This window comes from Perna viridis, chromosome 8, assembly GCF_037379345.1.
Source record: "Perna viridis isolate PV_CMFRI_1.1 ecotype Kerala chromosome 8, ASM3737934v1, whole genome shotgun sequence".
Taxonomy (NCBI): Eukaryota; Metazoa; Mollusca; class Bivalvia; order Mytilida; family Mytilidae; genus Perna; species Perna viridis.
Window position 1 is genome coordinate 43,310,718 of NC_142452.1, and position 18,877 is coordinate 43,329,594.

Here is an 18,877-nt window from a genome sequence, read left to right on the forward strand (position 1 = left end):
TAGCTAGAACACTGAACTGTTCATATCATGTAAAACACTTGCAAACAGTAAGCATGTTAAGGTCAAACTTGTAGCTTTGCCCAGAACAGGACGAACACTTACCGACAGTTACATTGTAGGTCAAACTTGTAGCTTTGCCCAGAACAGGACACACACTTACCAACAGTTATGTCAAACTTGTAGCTTTGCCCAGAACAGGACAAACACTTACAGACAGTTAGTTCAAACTTATAGCTTTGTCTAGAACAGGACAAACACTTACCAACAGTTAGGTCAAATTTGTAGCTTTGCCCAAAACAAGACAAACACTTACCAACAGTTAGGTCAAATTTGTAGCTTTGCCCAAAACAAGACAAACACTTACCAAACAGTTAGGTCAAATTTGTAGCTTCGCCCAGAACAAGACAAACACTTACCAACAGTTAGGTCAAACTTGTAGCTTCGCCCAAAACAAGACAAACACTTACCAACAGTTAGGTCAAACTTGTAGCTTTGCCCAGAACAGGACAAACACACAATCAATCTCTTATTGCTACTGCTAGTTAGGGTGGCGTCATATAAATCCTGACAGAAATCGGCTAAAGATTCCCATGGGTGGGGCGGCACTATCCTGGTCTGAAATATATATCTGTCTTTGTACAGGCCATAACATGCCATAACTCAGCCACCCAGACTCTGAAAAGAAAAGACAAGTATCTGCTTGTATCAAGAATAAATTTGTTAAGTTGTTATGTTCAATTCTATGATTATGAGTCAGTTTAGGTTCAGGATTAAAATATTTTTATTGCATACATTAATGCATGTAATACACGTACACAGTCATAACATATGTTCTGTGTTATTTACAAACATTTACAAAAAAATAGCACTGTTAAACAGTCAGGTTATACATATCAAGTTGGACTTACTTTCCTTGATTGATGTGTACATTATCTTGCAAACTGCCTTACACATCATGTACATGAAGGTACAACATATACATATACATGTACATACAAAATGTACGTTGTAGTTAACTGGACAATTGAGAAGGAAATTTAATTTTTCATACATACATGTACATCAATTCAAATGTACAAATGTCAATGAATGTACATGTAGGTCCTATGAAATAAAAGAAAATTTAAGTCTCCTTGGCCTTGCCAATTGTCCAGTTCATTAAGTTCATCAGGAAATGGTCATTCAACCATCATGACCATAATAAGACAAACTCTGCATTGTCCACTGAGTTACAAGATGTATCTTTTTTACATACATGTAGCTTTAAATGAAATTTACATGTATCCCATAATGCATTTATAATTTTAAGCATTTTCAGATTGCAAAACATAATTTTATTTATACATTTTGTACATTGTTCAGATAACATTACATTAGAAAAACACTTCAAAGTGCCCTTCTATACCAGTCTCTGTATAATTTCTGGTCACAGGCTTTCACTAAGTATTAACAAAATAACCAACTCATGAACATACATGTACATGTATGTAACACACACAAATGTACTGTAAACTTGCAAAGTCAAAAATAAAATAATTTAAATAAACACTATTTTCAGATATAAATGAATAGTGAATATTTTGATTGACAGCCAAATGAACATGTAGCCATAGACCTGTAATTTACATTATTATTTAAGCTTCTAGCTTTGAAATAAATTGTGGATTCTAATTGCAAAACATTAAACATACATGTACATACAAAAAATGCAAAATGTATCCTAAGCTAAAAGTCCCAGAAATCCAATGAAATAGCTGAATTATAATTGAATGAACTGAAAACACAATTTTCATACATAAAGGATGCACATTATTGAACATTTTGTAGATTCCTCTGTCAAGTTGCATGAAGGTAACATTTCATACTGATACATATACATGTATATGTAGTAACAGAAGTTCATTTTGTTTTGTTGTTTATTGTTGATTTTTTATTAACTTTACAGTGTACAAAATTTAACTGATTCTTCTGTTAGAAGAGAGATTTTTTCTACTATAGTAATACAATGTATATATGTGTATATATTTTTTTTCACAAATATTCAACATTTTATTACCCCACTGTAGTGAGTCATGCAGCCTTTAAATTAACACAATTAAGGATATTAAAAATATAGTAAGGTGTTGATTCTCATTAAGGATATATTTTTTACTTTAATTTGACCACCTTCTCACATACATGTACAGTGTACAGTCAAGAAACTCTACATTAAGCATGATAAGCTTTAAAAGCTTTTTTTTAGTATGGTTCCAATCTCAATCAAAGTACATATGTATGCTGGAATGTAAGGTTTGCACTATGGCATTTTGAGGTAAGAGAATAGGGAACATAATCCAACCACTTACTAAGTATGAGTAACTCAAAACTAGATGTTGATAACATGGATACTTGTTTCTAATCAATGACTGGTTACTATCAAATACAATGTACATGTACATTGTATATGTACATTTTTACATTTTATGAAAATATATGAAACAAGTGCCCATGTTCACTCGTAATTTTCTAACTAGCGATTTTAAAAAACCTTTTACTGAGGAATGATAAATTATTTTATTGCTTAATTCGCTCACATCCTCATCTTAAACTTGCATAACTTTCTGTCATTCCATTAATTTTTTTGTCTGCAATTGTGCAAAATATACTCACAAAATATAAAAAAGACAAGGTTTAAAGCTGCCTCATGTGTTCTAAATAACCAAATATGCCAAGGATGAATACTTTGCATTTAAATTTATAATGTGTTAATCGGAAACTTACCACTTTCTCAGTTAGTAATTTTTTCACATCTTCACATTTGAAATGCAAAGCTTCATCAACATTTTTCTATGGTCTCAAAATTGAGCCACGCTTTCGAATGGTAATAAACGACCTTGAATTAATTTGAAGTTGATTATTAAGGATCTGATTCAATTAATATATCCAGTAAAGATATGAAAAATTCCTGGGGTGTGTAGAGTACAATGTTGTAAAATCTTAACATATACGAAAATCTCAACCACGAAGGGAAGTAACTCTTGATGAGTCAAAAGTCCGCGATGTTTGCCGGTCCAGTTGTTATTGCTTTCCTATGGTGTGTCATCATATTTCCATTTGTTGATGTACAGAAAATTCCAACGATAGGTATAGAACAATACTGCAATATCCAAACAGCTAGTTTTGGGGATTTTGCATAAATGTCAACGTGTCAGTGACAGTGGACATGGTGCCCTGGTCACTGCCACTGGTGGAGTAGAACATGTCTGGTCGGCCCTAAAGGCTAAATGGCATAAATCATGACTGCAAGTTAATTGCAATATGTTGAATGAATATAAATCTTCCACTGTCATGATATTTTTTCGTGATAGATTATAAATAATTTTGTTGTAGGTTCAACACTTTCATGACCATGTTTAAATTTGGTTGAAAACTAAATGTTTTTATGCCCCCACGATATACTGTTGGGGGGCATATTAATTTACCCCAGTCTGTCCGTTTGTTCATCTGTCCGTCCATCCATCCATATTACACATGGTCATGGCTTGTTTGGCTATCTCCTTATAGTTATACAGTTCTTGAACTACAAAAAATATTTTACAGGATATTTCTACACATGATATAGGTGTGCAGGATCTAAGGATTTTGATTTTCATGAAATATTACGGAAATTGGTGATAGTTACACTGAGTCATTTTACTATATATGGCTTGTCCGCCTATCTCCTCGTAAAGTTTTTGAACTTCATCTAAAATATTATACAGGGTATTTCTACATGTGATGAAGGTATGCAGGGCTAAAGGATTTTGATTTTCGTGAAATATTACGGAAATTGGAGAAAGTTAGACTTACTTATTTTCGTCAAAGTTAGGGCTATATGGCTTGTATGGCTATCTCTTTCTGTAGTTTTTGAACTACATCAAAAATATTTTTGCAGGATGTTTCTACACATAATGATGGTGTACAAGGTCAAAGGATCTTGATTTTTCCTGAAATATTACGGAATTTGGTGAAAGTTAGACTTAGTCATTTTCATCAGAAATAGGGCTATATGGCTTGTATGGCTATCTCATCATCTAAAATATTTTTTGCAGCATGTTTCTACACATAATGATGGTGTGCAAGGTCATAGGATCTTGATTTTCATGAAATATTACGGAACTGGGTGATAGTTAGACTTCGTTATTTTGTAAGAAATATATCCCAAGCAACAAAGTTAGGGATTTGTTATGGGGGTATAAACATTTTTTATGTATCCATTAATATGTCCATCAGTCCTCTTTTTCTCATTGCAACTAGTCTGACACTCCCAAACAGAATTTCATGACACTATGTGGTCAGGATACAATATGCATATATTTAGGAATTTCTGATCCCCAAATTGACCCCCAGACCATGAGTAACACATGTCTTCATACGTCAAATAAACATGTTCCTAATTTGGCAAATCTAGCAAGCGGGGGCATCAGTAGTGTCTTACAGACACATCTGATTTACTTTAAAAAAAAAATCACTACCAACAAATGAGGTGCGGGCTCCTTTGATAAACAGGGCTTCTAGTTATATTAATATTATTCCTATGCCACACAGGCATAACATTTGCATTGCAGCAATTAAATTGAACATGCTCAGAAAATTAGTAGGAAATGTTCTATCAGGTACAAACCTACCCTCTTTAAAAATGAAAAAAAAATTGGCAAGAAAGTTTTGTTTTTGACTTTCACGAAATTCCACCCCAAAAACTTCCTTGGGTCCCTTCACTTGGCCTTGAATTCTTTTTATGGGGCAGTATTGCATAACCTAAAATCCTGGATCCGCTACTGCATATTGAGAGAATATGCAATGTATATGTATGATTGCTTTCATCACAGTATTTTAAAATATTTTTCAGTTTTGTATTACATGTATTTCTTACAAAATCATTATATTATCATTATGAGGCAGGTGTTACAATAGACAATAGACAAAATTTATTTGTGCAATCACTATAACAATATATGGCATGAATTTAAAAAATGCTTAAGAACAAGAATACATGTAACAAACATATTATGTACATCATTTATGATCATGATGTGACAGTGGTATTTACATGTACATGTATATACATGTATGTTAAAGTACTTAACTGAAATGTTACCGGTTTAAAGTACTGCCCCTTTTTGGGAGAAGAAGTAAGTAAAACCCAAATAATGGTTTAATGCATGTGATAACAAGCAAGAAAATTCCCTTGCAGAGACACACTTGTGTGTTTTTTTCATGAAATAAAGCATCTTTTCACGGATAACAATCTGAATAAAGTAATCATTACTGTTTACAACATTTCTTCTGATTAAAATACACTGCCTCAGTGATCTCTTGGTTGGTTGCTTGCCTCAAGGACAAAAAGCCTGTTGGTTCAGTTCCCAGCTGAAGCTTTATCTAAGACTCTTAAAATTGATCATCACTGCTTTTCTGCATAACACATGCATGCAGCAGATTGTGTGACAACTGGTTTGCTTAGAGTCTGAATTATCTGTACAAGTACAGTAACATGTCTGCCTACAAGTGGGTGCTTCATTGAGCTACAAGTACATGTAACACACACACACACACACACGCACGCACGCACGCACGCACGCACGCATTTGTAACGGGAGAGCCTGATTAAACTCACAAAATTATACCCCCACCACTAAGGATTGTAGTAGTAACTAACAAAATTAAGGGTGCTACTGGTAGTTCACGTAACAGCTTTTGATATTTTTTTGTAAGTGTTGATTTATTTTTTGATGCATAACTTTTTGCAAATACGAAGAGAAATAATAACAAATGAGATTTTCGACTTACCATTTTTTTTTCTCAACCATCATTTGACGGTAGGAACAACAGTGATTCCCAGAAGAAAGTTAACTGATATGAATCACTGGAATAAGGCAAATTGCTAGAATTTAAAAATGAACAAATTTTTTTTTTATCTCATAATTACAATTACAATTAAATTCCATCAGACATTTACATATGCAGAAAAAATGTTAGGTAAAAGAAGAGTCATCAAAGATATAAAAAAAATATTTTGCGAAAAGAACTAGTGCAAGAACATTCAATATTTAAAAGGAAAATAGTTACCCTTCAGGATAGGAGTGAACCAGTGTAACAGGGAAACTTCATAGTCTAGCTTACGTCTGCAGTGTAGACCTTTGACTGCACTTTTATATGAGATAGAGAGAAAGAGGAAAAAAAATAGTCACATTCCTTCGCTGTTGCCAAACATGCAATATTATTATGAAAGTTGTCTGAACATTTAAAGTGTCCCATTGATAATCAATAACGAGAAGGGATATATTTTCGATATCCGAAAATGTAAAAAGTGGTTTTAAATGAATGTTTATTAATTTCATTCACACTAAACTGTTTTTGTGATTTTGTTTCATAGTTTATGTTTTATCTGTAACAAATGTCTAACGATGTCTTTGTAATTTTATTTTCAAAATTTTTCTCCCTTAGCCATTTCTCCCACTTTTAGTTCACATGGCTGAAGGCCATATGAGCTATTGCAATCACTTGGCTTCCTTCGTTGTCGTCCTTCATCGTCAACAATTTTTCAAAACTCTTCTCCTCTGACTCTGCTTGATCAATTGGAACCAAACTTGGTATGAATGTTTCTTGGGGTATCCAACATGGAACATAGAACTGATGTGGGGATTTTTGATCCATTGAAAAAACATGGCCACTGTTATTGAAAATAGAACATATGGGTTAGACAGTAGTTTTTTGTATATATCTCCACAAATGCTAGGTTTAACTAAAATCTGACAGGATAAAAGTGTTCAGCATGATAAGATCCATCTGTGGTCAATTTTTTTTTGAATCTGTTAAGCCATGTTGGAGTTATTGCCTGTTTTCAACGTTTTTTGCTATTTTTAATGTTGTTTCTTTCAAAAATCTTCTCCTCTGGCACTACATGACCAATTGAAACCAAACTTGGAACAAATGTTTCTAGTGTTATCCTGCCTAGAAATTACGTGTGGAATTTTGATCCGTTGAAAAACATGGCTGCCCGTACTGAAAATAGAACATAGGGGTAAGACAGTAGTTTTTAGCATATAATCTCATAAACCATTAGGTTTAGCTAAATTCTGATATTGGGTAAAAGTTTTCAGCATGATGAGATCTGTCTGTTGTCAAATTTTGTTTTAATCGTTAAGCCAAGTTGGAGTTATTGCCCTTTTTCAACATTTTTTGCCATTTTTTAATATTTCTTTCAAAAATCCTCTCCTCTGATACTACTTGATCAACTGGACCAAACTTGGTCCGAATGTTCCTAGGGGTATCCTGCATAGAACCAGTATGGGGATTTTTGATCCGTCAAAAAGCATGGCCGCCATTAAATAAAAATAGAACATCGGGGTCAGACTAATTTTTCGCGTATATCTCCAAAACTGTTAGGTTTACCCAAATTCTTTCATAGCTGATATTATTAAGACTACAAAAGTCTTCAGGGTTAAAAGTTGTCAGACAAGTCCTTGTAAGAGTTATTGCCCTTGAAGGGGGAAAATTGGTTTTTTTTACAGTTTTCGGCCAATATCTTGAAAACTATGATAGATAGAAACTTTCAATTGCCAAAATGATCCTTATGATAAGTCCTGCCAAAGTCCACTTGAGTCAAAATTGTTGGACAACTTCATGTTAAATTTATTGCCCTTGAAAGGTAAAATTCAACCAGGTGAGCAATTCAGGCTACTGGGAGCCTCTTGTTTATTGGCATTTTGCTTGTCCTTTATATTGTATTTTTATTTTATTTTTTGATTCAAGTTATTTTTTTTCAAAAACCTGGCTTGGGTTGTTTTATAAAAAAATCGCAAACTGAGATTTATCTCAAATCCTTGTCTATGTCCTCAAATCTTTGATTTCATGTGATTTGATTGGTCGATATTTGAGATTAGGAAGGATTTGAGTAAAATCTCAATTGAGATTTTTTAAACCAGACTCTATTCTTGTCATGGTTATGCATGGAATATTTGCAGCTGGACATTAAATAATCAGCAATCATGAATCAATCTGCAGTTCATATACTTCAGGGATGATTTTATTCGGCTTTTTAGCAGAATTCCATTAATTGTAATCCAGATTTTACTGTTACTAACCTTTTTCTTACTGTTTATTTATTTTCGATTTTACCAATTTCCGCTTTGTTTGATGACCTCGTAAAATCATCTTTAATACTTGCTATCCATGACCAAGTTGTGAAAATTACTATTGGCTGAATGTTTTATCTCTCATTAAGGTATTATTGGTGCTGGTGTTGGAGGAACAACAACTGCTCATTTTATGAGAGAACTGTTTGGAGGTGATGCAAAAATAGATATTTATGAAAAGAGAAATGTTGGTGGAAGACTTGCTACTGTCTCAATTGATGACTTTGAGTATGAAGTTGGAGGAGCTATTATTCATCCCAAAAATATGTACATGGTCAACTTTACAAAGATACTTGGTTTGTTTATATACATGATATGTATACATGTAGATTGTGTTTAGCCTTTTGAAATGGTATACAACGATATGAATGTTGTCAAATATATCTGAAAAGTGGAAAGGATTGTAAAGAAATTTGATAGGTAACTCACCGTTACTGGTACATGTACATTTTTATGTGTCAAATTTTTGGGCAAGTTAAAAATAGCTTGAACTTCCCTGATGTGCCGTTACATGTATTTCTATCATTTTGTTCCCTTTGTACTTTCCAGTCCAGATGTCCAACTATTTATGTTCAAAATCAGATCTGTGAGGCATTTATGAAAAAAAAAGAAAAATGTAATAAGAAGTTAACATGGTTACAAGTTCCATGTTTGCCTATGGTCGATTTCACAAAAAATTGTCAATGCAAAATTTGTTACAGTATAATTTTCTACAAATAGCACTATTTTACCTTTATGACTTTTTGTGAAATTGATCACTGATCCTAAAACAACTTTTGATGATTTGATTTCTTTGTCCATAAATTTTAGACACTAGTGTATTTCTTCTTAAAATAAAATTAGTCTCTTTATTTACAGGACTGGAGCAAGTGACACATTCTGGGTCCACCTTAGGTATATGGAATGGTGAAGAAATGGTGTTGCAGACGAGCAGCTATTATGTGGCAGCACTAGCCCAGTTATTTTGGAGATATGGTATGGATATATACAACATTCAAAGCTGGGTACAAAAGGAACTACTGAATGATTTCATGAGGTAAGAATATAATCTGAAAAAGTTTCACAAACAAAAAATTTCATACACAATTTTAAAATGGTCACATACTGGGTATATTATACCTTGACCATGCAATTGAAATCGTGGGTAAAAATACCATGATCCAAAGAAAAAAAGAAGAAGCAAAGCATGCTGAGACAGAAACTGAATCCAAATGAAAAACATACAGAAAACTAAAAAAATAAATGAGCAACCAAGACTCTAATCAAAATACTTGAAACATTGATCAGGTTTGCTGGTACGACAAGTTCTTTTTGTATTTTTAGAAATGCTCATTGAGTTGTCAGATCTTGTGAAAAAACCAGGAAAACTGATTAATGGAACTCAAAAGGGAGAAATTCTCTTTCTTTTGTACTCACTAATTGCTGGTAAAGACATAATGAAAATATAATGATGGGTCTATCTCATCTACAATGTTTAAAAACCACAGATTCATGTATACAAAAATGAACAAGTTGAAACTTTTCAAATATTGTAAACCTCATCCGTTAACAGTGGTCTAAATTTAAGATTTGTTCTACTTTCGTATCGAATAGCTTGATGAATAACTTTCCCACAATAGAAATAAATTTGTGAAACTTACAAATAAGGTTTACAACAAAACTACAGAACACCAATCCCATCCATAATCAAGTCAAAGTCCAAAATAAATCTGACAAAATTGATATTACATCATCAAAGTAGCTAGTACCGCAGTGGTCCTGACTTGATACAGGCATTTTAAATGTATTGGTGGATAAAATCTAGGTTTTACAGTATTCCAAACCTCCCTCTCTCATTGCTGTGTGAATATACCGGTGTTGATTAAATAGCATTTGCAGGCTATAGTGTCATAATTAGTAAATCAGTGGTCACTGCAGTGCAAGTGAAGGCTATTGCATAATTAACGAACTGATAGAATCTAGGCAGTATTCAAAGGGAATAGTCAATCTAACAAATGACTATGTCAGAGTAAAAGTGTAACTATTCCTTTGGCATATTTTTTCTTGTAAAATTTGAATTCTAGAGCCCTACCTCTGAAACTTAAATTTGTGGTGTATGGTTGTTATTGATATTGTACTACTGAATTTTTACAATTCCATGTACAATGTCTCAATTTATGATGTACTGTGAAAGTGCTTTAATTTGTGGTAACCAATTTTCATGGATTAGAGAAGAAACACAACTTGGTGGTTTCTTAACTTTGTGGCTTTGAGGTTTTTTAGTACACACATCAATTGGAATCTCCTATTAGTTTGGAACCAAATTTCGTGGTTTGGCCTACCCACTAAAACCACGATAATTGGTTCCCCAGGAAAAATAGTACTTTCATAGTTTTTGTTTTTTTAAAGAATCTACAACATCCAAGAAAGTGGTCATGCTTATACATCTGTAACTGACATACTTAATGCCATGAGCCCAAAATTTGTAAAGTACATGTCACTGAGTGTCAAAGAACTTTTCAAGAAGGAGGGGTATTCAGACCGTTTTATAGATGAACTTGTGATGGGAGCTATGAAGACCAATTATGGCCAGACAACAGATATTCCAGCATTTGTTGGTTTGTATCTGGCAATAAATTTAAGATATGATAAAACTTATTAGACAAGTCATTGAAACTCAAATTTTTATTTCAAAAATGCTTTAAACAGTCTTTGAAATTGGGACCAGGCCATGTGCCAGTGGTGATAAAAATAGTGGTGGGCTTGCAGAAATTTTGCTTCCAAGCCAATGTATCCTATATAAAATTATTTTCTGATTAAGGGAAGGGGCTTGTTGTTGGCAATTTAGATGGCAAAAACTGTGCTTATCAATGAGTAATCAGATGTTACATTAAATAAATGTATTTCTTCTGTAAGATTTTAATTTATACTGAAGCCTTATTTCAATGAATCAGGGCATTCCTACACAAAACATATGTAAGCGTGATGGGCACATAATTCCCATTGGTTTGTTAAGGTTTTACATGTACGTAAGTCTTACATGTGCAACGATGCTAATGGGGAATAAAGTCATAAGATTCCTAATTTCCATCTGTTCATTTATCCTTCACACTTTTGATGGATTAGATAAAGAACAACTCAACCAAATCATTCGAAATTTACTCCATTAAATATTGTTTTTGATAGTGTATGCTTCATTATCATTCAGGAGTTTGATAATGTCCCTTTATTTAAAAAAAGGTATGCATGAGGCTGTATTACTTAAATCTATATGAGTGAATTTATCCCCTTTGAATAAACATTACTGTTCGTAAAATACTCGTAACTATACAGCAGATATTCATAAAAACTGGATAGGTTATCATAAAAGTATATAGAATGCAGGGTATCAGAGATCACTTGACCAATTTTTTTGGTTGAAAAATTGTGAAAAGAACATATCAAGTGATACAGGTGAATTTGAAGCATTGAAAGGGACTTACCAATAAATGTCCTTATGTTTGAATTCATAGCAGTCATGGTCTGAACTTTTTTAAATGGGCATAATGAAATAAGAGAACAGCATTACCAAAACTTTGTTTAGATAGTGAAATAATCAATTCAATAGGAAAGCATCAAAAGAAAACATTAGGTAAAACTGAAATTGCAACATATGTTTTCAAGTGTTCTTAAACATATAAAAACATATGTTTAGGACCAGTATGGTAAAAATATGTTTAGTGCCTTTAAAAATACATGAAATCATGTTTTCAAAAATCAGATGAAAACCATACTTTTTCATACATGAAATATTTTTGAAAACATTTAAATACCATATGATTTATACTTCATTGTTTTTCGTGAATTAATTTGTTAGTCAGAAATGTATTTTTTTCTTAATGGTCCTAAACATATGAAAAATATATGATAAACATATGTCTTTCAAAACATACGAAAAACATATTTTGCAGTTTTTGGCTATGTACCAGTACATATAGGAATGCATTGTTACTTCAGCTGTTTAAGTTCATTATGAGCAAAACTGAAGGTCTACCTGCTATTACAACATTTCTGTTTTAGCCTAGAAATTGTATTCCTCATATGTTTTTTACAAGAAAAAAAATTATATTCTGGATTTCATTTCATAGGTGTTGTGTCAATGGCAGGAATTGAACCAGGGCTGTGGTCTGTGAAAGGTGGAAATAAGAAAGTTCCTGAACTACTACAGAAATATGCTAAAGCTAATCTTATAGAAGGGGAGGTAACCACTGTCCGTCTGATTGATGATGATGAACCCATATATGAAATAGATTACAAGTGTAAAAATTGCAAAGATATAAAAGAAGTTAAGACAAGAGAGTATGATCTAGTGGTAGTTGCATCACCTTTGCATCCTGATATAAATGATATAAAATTTGAAGGTTTTCCGACGGAAATTAAAAATTTCCAACAAAAATACCATATATTGACTGCTACCATGGTAAAAGGAGAGCCAAATGTCACATTCTTTGGTTTAAGTTCACCAAATGATTTTCCAACAGAACTTCTTGTCTCAAATAAAGATAATCTCTTTAATTCTATAGGCAAACATAATCCAGTTTCTGATAAAGATGCTTCTCCAGTTTATAAAGTATTTTCTAATTTACCACCTAGTAAGGAACAGCTTAAAACCTATTTCAACAATGAGGAAGATTTACGGATGGTATATTGGCAGGCATATCCTGAGTATGACTTTAACCCAGATAATCTCCCTCCTTTTGTCTTACATGATAAACTTTATTATGTGAATTCTATAGAATTAGCAGCTTCTGCCATGGAAATGGTTGCCATAGGAGCCAGGAATGTAGCTTTGCTAGCTCATCACCATTGGACTGGGAATTTAGATAAAATTGATGAACCTTATGAGGCAGGGAGTGATAGCAGTAAAACAGAGTTGTAAAAATACTCATAAATTAGGTTTAGGTTTAGGTTTTTTTTTATTTAAATACTCGTAATTGATATGCCCCCCCCCCACAACTTAAATTGTTGTCAGTGTATCTGTCATACATTATGATTTTTCTATAAAACTTGGTAGACATTACAATCATGATTCAGAGTTCATAGTTTGGGTTAGTGGTGTTATCTAAGACAACTTATGTTTCATTTTGTAAAATACTGCATTCAACTATTGGAAGCATTATATTTGCTTATATTGGGCAAACCTTATTTTTTTACAAGCTTATCAACAGATGATAAGCACTTGTAAAACATTATGGTATTATAAGTGTATGTTGACAAATTATTATGTTTGTTGTTGAAAGGTTATTTGTTTTGAGGAAGAACATCAATTCTTTTTACATTTTTCAACACAGTATATGTATATTCAGTCCTTGAACTGATCCATGCAACTATTTCATGGATTGAAAACTGATGACTAGTGATCGATCTGAATGACCTTTTGTTTATGTAAAATGATTGATGATGGGTTCATGTAAACAAATCAAATAAAGTGCCATATTAAATCTATATAGAGCTGAAAATGATAAATCAACATTTTACATTTCATTAAGAATAGTAAATTAAATAGAAAAGTAAATTAATAAATTTATATAGTTTAGTAGATGTGTGTAAAAATTAAAAAAAAACAAAACAAACTTTCCATGAAAATTAAAAACTGATCATTAGCCACATGATGTTAAAAGGAAGCAATCACTGGTTTCATGGATCAGTTTGATGGATCGATGACTGATTAGAAACTGAAGTGTGATCCAAATTATAGTTTCATGGATTGGTTCAGGTACTGTATGTATATACTATGGGAAAAATTACCAATTTTCAAGGTTTTTGTGGTTCAGTCAAACAGGTAATTTAATAACAGAATGTTAAATTCCCATTAAAAGTTGTCATATTACTGTAAATGTATTAATATTAGTGGTAAAAAATTTTTGGCTACTTCAAATGCAGACAGAAAAGCATAAAATAAGTATTTTAAAAATTTATTTTTAACACTACATATAATGATAATCATTTTTTCAAACCGTGAAAGTTGATACCAGTGAATACCGATGGCAGGTTATTTTTGCAGGTGTACAGTTTTGCTATTTTAAGGCATATGAAAAAGTTTTTAATTTTTGACAGATACTAAGTGGTGCATCAAGTACTAAACCCAGAGGAAATAATTTGTGTAATATGGTTTGGTCTTTCTTGTCAAATCAATTAAAAATTTGCAAAAATAATTCTCTGTTAAAATTACCCACTTTATGGTATATTCCCTTCGACAGAATTCCCGAAAAAATAGCAACTGCAAAATTTAGTTCATTTACAGTATTCTACTGATTCTATAAATTAAGTAGCTGTTTTTGTAAGAATCATGCAAAATCTGAAAAATGTGATACACCCCAAAAAAGGCTTCATATTTTTATTTTTGTAATGAAGTTGTTTTATGGGTCTATATTATGAAGCGTGTAATTATTCATTCAAATCTGTCTGCTCTTAGGAGATAATAAACATTGAAAATCCTATAGATTCTATTGTATTTGAGTGTCATTTACAGAGTTATCTCCCGTAATTTTGAATTCTACAGTGCATTCTATACAATTTTTATCTGCTATGAGCATGGTTTATATGAAAAAGCAGATGTTAATTTCTGTTTACTAAAGCATTTTAAACAAAATATTAAAGATATGTAGGCTTTCCAACCATGTACCACATTTTGCATGATTCATAGCTGGAGTTCTACTTAAAAACTCGATGAACTGATGAATTTTAACTATCAATGGAAATTGATCCCAACAAAAAGTTCCTTTACAGTATAGTTTTACTAAAGCCATTGGTGTGGAGCCAGGGTATACTCCCTGTATATAGGTATATTGTTATATGCATTTTTATGGGTCTTTTTTTTCAAAATAGTTTTCAAGAATTGGATGTGTTTATTTTCCTTGGTAGAGATTGATATGTTGGTCACATAGATTAACAATGGACTAAATTACATATATTTGACCATTGATTTGCCACATGGTTATCCAGGCTTTGGTTTACATAGATTTGAGTAAGGATTTCATTTTGAAAAATGCACACCCCTGTCATAAAATGATGGAGTAACACCCCTCTACGTCCCTCACACCCACCCCTGGGCCATTGGGGCATATTCTAATGTTCCTCTAAATTTTAGCATTAAAATAATTTGTTTTAATCATGACATGCTAGATCCGGTTTGTCTTACCATCATAGTAAAACTCTTGAGTTTTTGTCTGACAATTTCTTGTTAATTGATTTAGTGGAGTTGAATAACTCTGTCAAAGTATGGGACTGAAGGCATTTGAGACATTTAGGCAAATATTTCAAGTGTCTGATGACAAGACGTCTGACAAACAATTCAAATATATAGTTACTAAAACCATTTTTTATTTGTTAGCAAAAGTGTTATTGACTCTCACATGTGGCAGGAAAAGATGTAGATGTCATTCAAGGCACTGTTTTTCTCTTTTTTTTTGTTTTAGTCCTTTTCAAGTTACTGCTTTCATTCTGGATTTTAGACAATTCATAGAAAAGGAAATAACTCCTACACCAGACAGACTGGTTGGCTGTCTCACATAGCAAAGGAGAAACAGTACAAACATTGGTAATTACATGTACCTGAATGAATTGAAACAAATTTAAAAATCATCAAGTAATTTCTAAGGTTAAAACCATTTTAGATTCAAAGAATGCTGCCTCTTCGTAGCATGACCAATTTCTGTGGAAATGAATGCTTCTTTCTGAGGCAGTGTCTGGTGTGGGAGTTATTTCACTTTACATGAAATGTATAGGAACCAGTAAATAGAAAATGGACTTTTTGTTTCATTTTGTTTTGTGTTTTTTAAGAATTGCAATATTATTGTAAAGTTTTGTTTCATAAATTTGTAATTTTGGTGCTTGTATAAATTAAATTAGAGATCATGTCTCTTACACACTATATTCATTTTTGAAATGTATGTATACATATTTGTTTTATAAATTTTTGTGCATACAAGGAACAGCCAAAGTCATTTTCTTGTACTTTTCAAGCATTCCAGTTGGTATTGTCTCTGAAAAGCAATACCAAAAAAAAAAAAAAAAAAAATTAAAACGAACAAAAAAAAAAAAAAAAAAAAAAGAAAAGAAAAAAAAATCTGCCAAAAATGAAATATCAACTTTTGGCCTTTTTAGTAAGAGACAATTCAATTTTCAGCATTTTGAAGAATAATTAAAATCTTGATGATAGGATATTCATATTTTTTATGTATCATTTTTATTTATCCGTCATTGATATATATTTATTTTTGTGATAATTCATTGTCTAAACAACCATGACTGGACACACTGAATATTGTCTGTTTGTAGCCATGTGATCAACATTATGGTTGAATATTTGATTATCATTTTTTTACTTAGTGTAAGTATTTGTAAGAATCAGGCAATATGGGAAAAATCAGAAACATGCATGTCAAAATCCCACTGATCTGACAATATAATTTCACTTAAGCATGATTTCTTTATTTGAAAAGACCAATGTTTGATCTCTGCACTATTGGATTTGCTCAAAAATTTTTCGATAGAATGGTAGAAAAGATAGGATTTAGATAGACTTATCTGCCCTTGAAATGTTACTTTTCAGTGCATTTCAATGAAATTTTAATTCAATCTACCAAAATGATATGGAAAATCTTGTCTTTTTTTCCTTGATTCTGATGATACATATAGTTAAACTAAACTTTCTAAATGGTGTTTTTTTCATATCATGTATCACCCACTGCCTGACTCTTACAGAGACTGACACTTAATTCACTCTTATTTCATTACAATGGCATATGAATTACCACTAATTGAGAATTATAGTTAAAATGCAGTGAATGATGTTGCAAGTCTTTGCTTATGTTAAATATTTTTCAAATTGTATAATTCCAGGGACTTTTGTAGCATTTTTTAAAATTTTGTCAGAATTGTGTACTTGCTGTAATTTCAGTGATTTTTGTATATATGTGGGTTTTAAGCAATAACAACTTTCATCTGGTTCTGACATGTTTGAACACTGAGACGCTGTTGTTACTGTTAAGTTTTGCAATTTATTATTGTATCTGGTGAATGGATATTTATCTTGGCTGACAGGCTCTTTGTTTTGCACTTTTCCAATTATTTTAATTTCCAAATGCGAGTGTATGATGATTATGTATGTTTGTCTATTACTTAAGAAAAGTATTTGCTTACACAGAAGTTTTATTTTGATTGACAGTATATAGCTTGACTTTAATGCTCCTGAAACCATTTAAGGTTGTTCTGAAGTAAAATTCTAGGACATAACTTATCAAAATATTTTAGTCAACTGTCATAATTTCAAGAATGCATTTGATATATCCTTGAAACTTCGTGTATGCTTTTTAGTACAGTTTAATTGTTATGCACAGTGTAACTGAATTTGAACTAGATATATAATTGTTACACACAGTGTAACAGGATGTTCTCCCAGCTCCCCATTGTCACATGACCATTTTTAAGTACTTTGTATGCTTCCATGAATTTGAAGTTTTTTGCTTGGTTTATAAAAAAAAATTTGATGGGCAGCCATCTTGAAATTGTGACCATTTTTGAAATTTCATTATAGTCAATCAATAGCCCATGTAGTGACCTACACATATATTTTGAAACCAAGTATGAACTTTCTACAGTTTTTCTATAATGTTAGGACAACTTTTTGAAAAGTTTGAATTGCAGCCATTTTGAAATGGCATCCATGTTAGAATTCTGAATTAGACATTGCACAAACTGCGTACGCAAATGGTGCCAACTTTCTTCTAATTAGCCATTACAGAGGAGTTTGGCGAACAAGATGGAGGTTAGATAAAAGAAGACTTGTTAAAAAAAGTAAAAATTTCATTGGGAGACACAGTTACAGTTCAGTAAATGAGAAATGCTTAGTTAAGCTCCGAACCACACCTTTATGCCATTTTTTAGTAACTTTTTAAGGTAATTTAATGAAAATCATAGATGTAATAATTAATTTGAATATGAAGTGATAAATTGTTGAAAGTACATGTAAAAATAAATCACAGGGTAAGTTGAATCATAAAAACAGAAACAGAAACTAATTAAAACAAAAAAGAAACTTTTCTAAACTCATCAATGTTGCTTATATTAAGAACAGAAGGGCTTAATTATGATATATAATAGCCATATATAAATATTGGTCAGTCATTGGGAAATACCTTAAATCTATTTTATGGCTAAACATGCAATGCACATCATTTGAAAGCCCAAATTATATGGACTGGCACCATCAAATGACCACGGTCTGTGTCTAAATAAAAAAATCAAGGATTTATCTCAGTACTAGAGAAAAACAATGTATTTGGAAACAAGTCTTCTAAAATGGTTTCTGGAACTAAATCTTGAACATCAATCAACAAAGTGCATCCTAAAATAAATGTGATGGCCAATGCTTTGATGTTGTCATTGTAAAGGCTCTGACCCCATCAAGTCAATCACAGAAATCGCATTCAAAGTTATGTAGCTATGCAACATGGTTTTTATGAGATAAATACCTTGAATCTCTCAAATTTTTATAAGAAAAAAGTGGGAGATGTATACAAAATACAGACTTTTAGTTTATTACATACTTATTCAGTCTAGAAGATAAATTTCGAAATCAACCAGCATTCCAATGGGAACAAATCGAACTCCACTCTTGGCTACATATTTTGTACGGCAAACAACGAATAATACCAAATTCACTCAATGCATAAAACACTTAACTGAATATCACACTGTAAATA

The 18,877-nt window shown here is 32.0% G+C and overlaps 2 protein-coding genes across 3 annotated transcripts in view; one reads left to right on the forward strand and one right to left on the reverse strand.

Moving 5' to 3' along the window:
* LOC148610637 (uncharacterized) overlaps positions 1-18,877 on the reverse strand; it is a 55,785-nt gene that overhangs the window by 35,045 nt on the left and 1,863 nt on the right. Inside the window, exons 1-2 of one of the 2 annotated variants that reach the window (XM_088595860.1) lie at positions 2,761-2,841; positions 468-675 (exon numbers count right to left, since the gene is read on the reverse strand). In XM_088595860.1, coding sequence (XP_088451986.1) covers positions 468-657 — 190 coding nt within the window. In that variant the 5' untranslated portion in view covers positions 658-675; positions 2,761-2,841. Of the gene's footprint in view, positions 1-467; positions 676-2,760; positions 2,842-18,877 lie in introns of those variants that run through there. The other variant, XM_088595861.1, reaches the window with a different exon arrangement.
* On the forward strand, positions 2,987-18,541 carry LOC148610638 (prenylcysteine oxidase 1-like). The gene is made up of 5 exons (XM_088595869.1): positions 2,987-3,123; positions 8,243-8,449; positions 9,012-9,189; positions 10,542-10,750; positions 12,260-18,541. Exons 1-5 carry the CDS (start codon positions 3,021-3,023, stop codon positions 13,048-13,050), a joined length of 1,488 nt encoding a protein of 495 aa, XP_088451995.1. The 5' UTR covers positions 2,987-3,020; the 3' UTR covers positions 13,051-18,541.